Source organism: Nanorana parkeri, unplaced genomic scaffold (assembly GCF_000935625.1).
Source record: "Nanorana parkeri isolate BGI_ZX_2015 unplaced genomic scaffold, ASM93562v1 scaffold75, whole genome shotgun sequence".
In the NCBI taxonomy this organism is placed as follows: domain Eukaryota; kingdom Metazoa; phylum Chordata; class Amphibia; order Anura; family Dicroglossidae; genus Nanorana; species Nanorana parkeri.
Genome location: NW_017306343.1, coordinates 367,653 through 377,644, shown reverse-complemented (window position 1 = coordinate 377,644; position 9,992 = coordinate 367,653). Strand labels below are relative to the sequence as shown.

The following is a 9,992-nucleotide window of genomic DNA, read 5'->3' as shown; positions in this document are numbered from 1 at the left end:
GGTATTTTTTATTATAGCAGTCATCAGCGGCTTGTGAGCAGCTGATGACAGCTATTATTTTGAAGGGGACAGTCTGCTGAACAATTCTACTATAAGTTCATTGTCGCTAAATAATTATAAGCTTGTGTATTCTATATATACAATGCAATATATACCATTGGCCAAGTATATTTAATTACTTACATTTGTATGCTTGCATCAAGTATTGCCTATAACATCATAACATGTTCATATTATTTACAATAATTAATTCATCATGCAATAAGTTATTCTCCAGTTTCTGGTCCGCATGGTAGCCTGAAGTGCAGATATATTGAAAAACACAAAAGGGCGCAAAACCGGAGGGGAGGCGGCCTTAGAGGAGGCTCGAGTGGTCCAAGATCAGTGTTCTTGTCACATAGCTGGTGTGCTGTCAGGAAATGCCTGTCACAATTGGAGAGTGCGGGGCTGAGGACTGAAGAGAAAGGAAGGGTCGTGCAGTGACTCCGTCCGTGTCACTCCTGTGTGAACGGGAGTCAGAGCAGTGTGGGCAGGATACGGCGGTACTTGATCTGACTAAGCAGTGCTCGATCTGACTAGACAACTGTCATTGTAGCTGACAAGACAGTGTTCAATTCAGGATGCAGTCCTGTCCCTAAGGGTCTGGTTGATGCGGCATGTAAAGCATCTGACAGTGGTGAATGGGAGAGAGCTAATACAAACGGCTGTAGAAAACAGCAGGTGCTGATGGAGGACTCAGGGATCACCGGGGAGCAACGATTTTCGAGGGTAAACTCTTTCTCAAGCTCTAACGGTGTTACAAGTGGTGGGAATCCGCCGATTTAAAAGTGACAGCTGGGCGGAGCTGTACGCTGTATAACCACTTCCAGCAGATGACGTACAGTTACGTGAACCCGCTGGAAGTGGTTAAAGAGTGGAGGGCATTCACCTAACAAAGTGAATGCTAGTAAATAAGGTGAAGCTGTATTCACTTTGAATACCAAATCCTGTGCTAGCCACAATCTTATTTTTTTAATTTCCCTTCAACGATTGCTTATTTTGAGTGGACACAGCTTTACTGCTTTAGCTTACTAACACTCACTTTGTGTGCGAAGTATGAAGTGTGCGTACACACACAAATCAATCCCATTTCATTCTTTGTCTGACTGTCTAATATCTATGCTTCAAACATTCTACATTCTTTACTCTCTTAAGTGGCTAATATACAAATCACTACATCTAATATAATTACAATATAGAAGAACATGCATATAACATTTGTAAGTCAGAGCAAAAATTACTTTAGAGTAAACACTATATTAATGATTCAAAATATGTGCTTGCTAACTTACACTATACTTTCTCTTTAAAACACAAGTGTTCTGTTGGACTGATAAAATGTTAATCTTTTTGTATATTGCAGGATTAGAAAAGATTGGAAGAGATTCCAGTTATGAACAAGAAGGAAAAGTTCAGTTTGTAATTGATGCAGTATATTCCATGGCTCATGCTCTAAATAGCATGCACAGAGATTTCTGTCCTGGCTATGTTGGACTTTGTACAAGAATGAAGCCTGTTGATGGGAAAGATCTACTTGGATATATTCGCGCTGTAAACTTTAATGGTAAGTTCATATTAAAAAAATACACATTTTCAAACTCGTGCCTGTCATAAAAAAGTAATTTTTTATGTCAGCAAAACATTTGTAATGGCCATATATGCCATTGCGATACATTGTGCTGTGAGGTGTTTCTGATTGTGAAAGTAGGAGCTGAATTTCAGTAAAACAAATATTTTAAATTACAATATTGTTGGCAAAGAAGGATTCAAAATGTTAAAGGTGAACTCAATTTTAATGTCAAAGTAATGAAAGAACATATTTAGGTATTATTACAAAAAAATTAAAAAGAGCATGTGTTATTATAGGCACTAGCAGTTAATTGACTTTTAATATGCATTGGTCCCTCCAGGCTGTACAGTACACATTACTAGATTATGCACCACAGATAGATGCATGTTGGTTGATTACAAAGAAACATAACTCTTCTAAGCATATTCTGCATCACTTAAATCTGATGCTGTATTTAACCACAGGTGTCATGAGGTTTTCAAAGGCAGGAAAAATGGAAAAAGCTAATACAAATGTGAATGCTGTGCTTTGTGTTGCCCCCTATAATTTGCCTCCCTAAGCATCGGTTCACGACTGCCTTATTGTTAATGTGTATCTAAACCCCAAAACAAACATTTAATATATTGCAGCTTATGGTACTTAGATGCGGTGGCTGCAATAATTTTTTTGTTTACTTTATTTTCACCAATTGATTCTACTAGTAGAACATTTTCTATCCAAGGCAATGCTCACTATTTCCCTTCAAATAGATCATGTTAATAAAGTTGATATCAATATTGCTATATTATCACCAAATGTGTACACCTCCCACAAATGCTTCATACAAATAATTCCAACCACAGCACTCTAAATTAAACACTCCTTTGTATATACATACATATATACATACATACATAAATAAATAAATAAATAAATAAATAATTTGCACCAATAGTGTAAATATCAATCAGTCCCAGACAAATATATATGTGCCTTTATACTGTATCACTCCACTTCTAGAGGTCATAATGTTGCTTTAAGTAATCTTGTGGAATTCTACTATCAATTACAATTAAAATAGGTCCACCAGTGACTGCTCCCTTCACCATTAATTTTTCTGTGAAAACTCACCATAAATTATGGACCCTTGTATAAACAGAGGACATAACACATTTTTGCGATTGATAGGAGGATTCCACAAGATCACTTGATGCAACTTTATGAACTGTAAAAGTGGAATGCTCACTTACTGCACAGCATTTATGGAGGAACAGTGTTGTCACCATAGGCTGCTTTCATGATTTGTAATACAAACACCTTCCCCTTACCAAATCCTTTACACAGGGTCGATGTGTTCTGTAGTACACAGAAGATAACTAAGAACGTTGATAACATTGTTTGAGAATTCAGTTTATAGCGCATATGAAGTGTACAGGACACTGTACAACAAGATCAACTGTACAACAAGATCAACAAGTATTTTTCTATACTTGCAGAAAACATACTTTGTCTAAAAAAAGAAAAAAAAATGCAGCTACCACATCTAAAGGTTTGTAAGAGTGTTGATATGTATTCGAAGTAGAAATGAATCTATATTTTTAAAAAAGACACTTTGTTTAATGAAAACTCCAACTATAAATCATAAATTGTCATTCTTTACAATATTAGATTTTCAGGTTCTAATCAGAGATTTTCTTTTAGTGTAGTGGTGTGAAATGCATCCTTCAGTAACAGATGTAACTGACTGGTTGAATACATTCTAAAAAAACACCCTGCATAATGATTACATATCATTGTTACCATTTTTCAGAATCAGCACAAATAGATCGATGATCTTCAGAAAAGCAGATAAGTGTTGAAAAATATAGTAGCACAGTCCTGAAAAAATCTTTGTATGGTATTTAAACATAGCTGTTTCTTAAAATGATAAGAATTATCATTACATTTGCAATCAGAGAATCAAATAAAATGTGAGTTCATGTAATCAAAGTATTTGTAAACGCAATATGTTTGCACAGCCCTTAGAGTATGCTAGAAAAGGCTCTCAAACACACAAACATCAGCAGCAGCGTTTATCACAATACACTTCATTGACCACAGCTGGCAACCTTTTTGAAAATGTACAAGGTCATTCTGAATTTAGCTTCCAAGTAGAAACAGTTTTTGCTTCAGGTGATATAACTGAGGTGCTTGGTTTTTATAGCTAAACACCAGGTAGCTTCCAGTATTCATTTAGTGAATAGAGTATATTCTTAATTTTATTAATGCATTGTATTTCTGATTTAATACAATAGAATTAGCTGATTTAAAGCCAATACCATTTTGGCTTTTAGTAATAAAAGCCAAAATTATCTTAGAACTCATTTAGAACATTAAATTGAACCATTTGGTGAAAAGTAGGCTCGGCCCTATGTGTCTATTTCAGTAGCAAATGATATGTTTTATTGAAGTAAACCTGTACTACATTTGAAACTTTTGAAACTTTTTACTGCTATTACTTCAGTCCATTGTGCTCTGTGTAATAGTGCTGGAGTGGGCTGGCTATAACACTCACAGCAGAACCCTGATGTGTACACAGGGTGAGCTGTTTCCCAGTGTAATCAACAGGATTGGGCTGTCAGTTTTACAGTCGGATTCTGCATAGCACAGGGGATGACAGGTGTGATACAGTGTCAGGAAAGAATCCTGCCCAAGCTGTAACACCCCCAACAACCATGGTTTCCAAGACGGGAGTGTCTACTGCCACTGCTCAAGCCTGACTTCACTAACTGTTACCACCGCTGTTTAATAGACATACAGTAGAATGGTAGATGGCTGTGCTAATCATACCAAACAGTGAGTACAGCAACAGTGGGGAACAGAACAAGTTAATTGTAGCTACTTACTTGAAAAAAAATGCAAATTAGCAACATTTTCAAGATAGCAGGTCCTTTGAATTAGCTTTTTCATAGTGATGTCAACAGCAATAATGCTTGTAGTGCTAACCCATCATGTTTTTAAATTTTAACTTGCATACATAGACAGTTTTTATGCATGTTTTAGTCCATTTTGTGGACACCTGTCTATGCCAGTATTAGCTAATGTGTATAATGCTTTTACAGAGAGCATATAGGTATGCATAAAAGTATTTTAGCTTTCATAAAATATTTATTTAGAAGCAAAAAAGAATATTGCTGTATTACCTGCTATTGTGGCACAGGGGTTTGTAATACAAATTGATCACACGCATACATATAATTCTACACTTCCCTTGGAGTTCTGCTTTAAACAATTCCAGTAAAAACTCATGTGAGACATTCTACACATATAGTAGAAGACTAATGATATATAAGAATGTAATGTATTCTTCTGACAAAGAGATTCAATATAGAAAACACTGTAAAGTGATGGACAGCCAACCAGGGATTTTAAATTTTCCTATGGTGTTTTGTTATAATAAATGCAGTTTAAAGTCCATTTCCACTTTTGTAAGTGATTAACATTTATTGTGGTAATGTAGAGGTGCAATGATGATGTATATGTGTGTACATTTTCATGACACACATTTAGGCTTTCTTTATTTTTTATGGACTTTTTATTAGGCCTTAATCCTACAAACTCAGTCTGACTCCAGGGTCGGATTGTAAGGTTATGCAGGTAATAAAAAGCTTCCCCCCTCCCTGTTTTTCATTGTAACATGATCACTAAACACCAGCTCTGCCTTTCCAGGTTACAGTACACTATCCAGGGGGGTTGTCATGATGAATACTAATGAATAGGGGGTGGAGAACTCTGAGAAAGCTCAGTTGTAATTTAAACAGATTGCTTGCAGAGCACAAAGACAGCAATTTCCATGAGTGAAAGTGAAAAGTGAAAAGGACTGCTAACAAGAAAAGTAAGTTTCTGTGTTTATATACAGCAACTGCATCTGCCTGCTTCATCATGCACACTCAGTGTACATTGCTGGCATATGTTTGTTTAAAAATACCTCTGCAAAGGTGGAAATGGGCTTTAAGATAACAGTCACTGTTTTTGCTTCTGTTCATGTATGCAGAAACTTCAGAATGTCTGAATAAATTCTCTAGTGCCACTTGCTCACAGAACTAATGGTTTAATGGTTTAAATAACCTTATGGGTTCTATTCACGAAGCAGCCGAAGGATCTAGCCGAAGCTTCGGTCGATCCTTCGGCTAGCTTCGGTCGATCCTTCGGCTAGCTTCGGAGCCAGCCGTGATCTTACAGCTGGCTCCGGTCACTTGTAGAGAGATCAGCTAACCAGGGACACTGATCTCCAGACAGCAAAGTCTCCCGCTCTCGGCCGCCCAGGAGACAAACACTGCTTTTTCTTTTGTTTCTTTATTCTGACACAGAGCCGTGTCAGAATAGAAAAAAAAATTGCTCATAGGAATGCATTGCTAGATTCCTATTGGCTATTTCAATTTGCAATAGCCAATAGTAAACTAGCATTGCACCCGCCCTCTGCTGATGGACCTGATGGAGAACTGCAGCAGAGGGCGGGTGCAATGCTAGTTTACTATTGGCTATTGCAAATTGAAATAGCCAATAGGAATCTAGCAATGCATTCCTATGGGCAAAAATTTATTTATTTTTCTATTCTGACACGGCTCCGTGTCAGAATAAAGAAAAAATAAGAGAAAGCAGTGTTTCTCTCCAGGGCGGCCATGAGCGGGAGACTCCCAGAGCACCCGGGAGAGGTTTTTTTTCCCTTTTTGACGGCAGCAGAATCGCAGGCCAATAGAAAACTATTGGGCGGAGCTAGCTGTCGATGCTAGCTCCGCACAATCATTTTCTATTTATTTTTTTTAACTTTTTTAACAATTTTTCCATTCTACTCGGTCCCTCTGAGGGACCGAGCAGAACAGCCAAGCCGAATGCTGCTCAGCAGCAATCGGCTATTCACTCCCTGCTGTTCGGCATCAATAAGAATAGACCAAAAAGCAGCGAGTAGCCTGCCGGAGGTTCGGCTTAGCCGATCCAGATGTTAGAACGGCTGAGTCGAACTCCTCCTGCACCTCGGGTCGGCCAAACATGCTGAGCATGTTCTGCGGACCCGAAGCCACGTGAAGCCACCCGATGTACAGCTGATTTCAGTCGATATACGGCTGAAATCAGATGTACAAGCCTGAAGTGAATAGCCAAACAGCGTTCGGCTCACTTCGCTTTAGGTCGGTCATTCACTCGGCTGCCTATGGCAGCTTAGTGAATAGACCCCTATGTTTCTGTAATACAGGTATAAACAATCTTCCTTAAGGTTGAGGAAGCTGATGACAAATAACTAATAAAAAACAAATCAAGAAAATAAAATATTTTTATGAAAAGGCTGTGTGCTAAGGTTGATTCACATTTTTCCCTAAATAATACTTAAGGTTGTGGGCTGTGGTATTAAGCATGTTTATTGTAAGTATTAGTCAGTAGCACACTGGTACATGTTAATTTGAGCAAATGGGATTAAGCTTAGTTCTTTTATTAAGATTATAAAGATGGAGATAATAAGCTTATTTAATTAAACAGTATAAAGGGCAGCCATAATATGCAAAGTAAAGTAAACCATACAACCAGTTAGAGTTTACCTCATTAATTCATGTGACCTCAGTAAACGGCATGCTGGCTGGTTGCTTTGGGTATTTTGTGTGTATCTATTCCAATTCATACTATCTTTAGCTAGTATTTTTATGTGCATCTAAAAAGTAGAGCAACATAGTTAGCTGTACAATAACCAAAGCCAATATGTTTTAGTCTACATTAGCTCATCTGATATATCCCCAAAATGTGTGGAAACTTTTAATTTCTTTATTTTTCTGATGCTGTGCTGCTGCATACATAGTACTAACAATGTGCTAACAGAACTAAATTACATTACATTTACAGTACAATATTCAGTCTAAATATATTTTAAACTGTGATATAACCAAGTTACAATAATGACTAATACCCATCAGTTACAGTATAATTACAGAATATGTTGATCTATTTCTAGGATATTTTCTGTTCAAGGAACGTTTAAGGTCATGCACGACGTCTTGACGATGCCAACGTCAAAGTGTTTTGGGTGATTAATGGGGTTTTATATAGTAAACTTGTTTGTCGGCTAAGCTTCAGAAGTGCTGTGTGCTCTGAACTGGAATGCTATAGTTTAAAATTAGAGAGATGATCTCAGAAAACCTTAGGCATTCAGAAAGGCTAATTGTTGTGAAATGATGTTTTCACTTGAAAGAGCGTGAGCAGTTCTCAACTTAACATCCAGCTAACAGTTAGAAGCGAGCTGCCTCTTTGACTTCTTGACTGTGTGGAATATAACTTACCATGGGAAATTGCAGTGGAAGTGCTATTTCTCAATGCTATAATTAGAGATACTTGACTATGTAATATAAATCCAATAGTTTACAGGTGAAGGAAAGTTGGTTTTAAAATATAATGTTAAAAGTCTATTGAAATTCAACAAAAACAATTTAGATATCACAGTGATATGTCCTTTATTCTAATATTAACATAAGACAGAGTTTACATTTGCCATAGGTTCCAGCCACATAACATTTGACGTCACCGATGAAAACAATAATGGCATTAACAATAAAACTGTTCTCTCCACCCTTTAAAATGTGTTATTATCTTCTTGGCTATTAGAAATTATCCTCAAGTTCAGGTTGAGCATTGATTTACAGTGAACATAACCTAGTCACAGATTGCGGACATTGCAAAATAATATGACAGTTTACCTGCATAGCAAACAACTATTAATAATGAATTTCCTCACCTCTAAACTTAGTTTAGGTGGCTTAGAATGGCCTGATAAATTGCACAGAGACAGATACGTGTAGGGTTTGTAGGCATTGGTATCTTAAAATAGTGATAAATCCTTTCTGAATTCCTTTAAGGGGTATTTTTGCATGTTATTCTTACTTGTTAATGCTGCTAATGTGTGTCCTGCAACCTCTTTACAGACTCTCCACATGCATTCTCTACAATCATAACAGGCTTTTTCTTTAAAATGCTTGTGTTTTTATATTTTTTGCTGGAGATTGTGAGAGACAGGGACAAATCTTTTTTACCCCATAACACAAAGTGCCAAAATTAGGACATTTATACCAGTATCACTAGCTGTTAAAAAATATATTACATTTTAGTGATTTGGATTATATCTACTTCAACAAACTATGTATGAGTTCTTTGAACTGCAGTGCTGGGGTGCACCCTATTTATCTATCTTCAACAACTGATTGCATGCTAGCTTTTATACTGTGAATTTGTGGGCTTCTTTTGTTCTATTAAATGGAGTCTCTATCCCTTTATTTTTTTTGTAGATTCTAACTTTAAGCTTCACATAATCAGAGTGTATCAAGCAGTTGTTGCTGAAGGTCCATCCAAAAAGTGCAAGAGCAATGTGCACCTAAACCACCTCAAAGGACATTATTAACAGCCCCCTACATCTCAATAGATAATATAAAAGTGTTTTTATTTAGAAACTCTTTATAGTATTACTAGAGGGTAAATTAAAATAGTTAGTATGACAGAACAAGACACAAAATCCTAAAACGTTCACAAAACAGTGAGTTATTAATTTTATTCTATTCTATTCCACAACAAAAAATGTAATTCTGTCATTAGCATTGGATGGTTTAAGCAAAGTCAGCTGAAAAACTCTAATTAAACTATTTATCTTTGTCGGGCAGGGAGTAATGAATGCTTTGGTAAAATATTCATGAGCTTTGATCCGCTTGGCCTCCATGAGATTGCCACAATAAAAATGGCTGCTATGCACCCTTGAGGTGGAGTAAGAGAAAAGAGGAGTGCGTGCCTTTTGCTACTGACTTGTCTCATTGAAGTGCTGCTCCCACTGACTCTGTGGCGCATAGTCATGTGTTTCATCAAGCGTTTGGTAACCAAATGGCTGACATGATGCTGGCAGAGGCTGCAGACCACAATTGTGCAGTTGGTTGCGGTTGTGCATTAAAATGTTTGTGCACTCTGTTTTCACTTTTTTTAAAACTTTTAAAACTATGCCATGTGGTACTGTGAAAAAAGAAGCTTGCAAAATATACTTCTAAACTAAAGACTATTTTTGTAAGGGTACCCTGTCCTATAGCTTTCAGATCTGTTGTGACTGCTACTTCCACCAGTCAATTCAGGCCTATAACCACAGGTGTTGCAGTCTAAGCTAACTATTTATTTTTTTTAAGTTGTATTGAATCAGATCACAGTGCTACATCTGCTGTATTTGAAGGCCAAGCAATGTAGGAGTAAAAAAAAGTTAATTTCACAAGCAAAATATATAATTCTAGAATATTGCATCACTGAAGCTATCATTGAGAGTTGCACTGTTCTGTAACACCACATACAGCTTAAAGGCATCTCTCAAGCATGAACATTAAGGGACTGGGATTTTGCTCTCAAAGTTGCAATAATA

At 36.8% G+C, this 9,992-nt stretch overlaps 1 protein-coding gene across 1 annotated transcript in view; it reads left to right on the top strand.

Moving 5' to 3' along the window:
* The window catches only part of LOC108804841 (metabotropic glutamate receptor 8-like), a 786,696-nt gene that overhangs the window by 641,849 nt on the left and 134,855 nt on the right, over positions 1 to 9,992 (top strand). Inside the window, exon 7 of the mRNA XM_018576745.1 lies at positions 1,403 to 1,603. Coding sequence (XP_018432247.1) covers positions 1,403 to 1,603 — 201 coding nt within the window. The remainder of the gene's footprint in view (positions 1 to 1,402; positions 1,604 to 9,992) is intronic.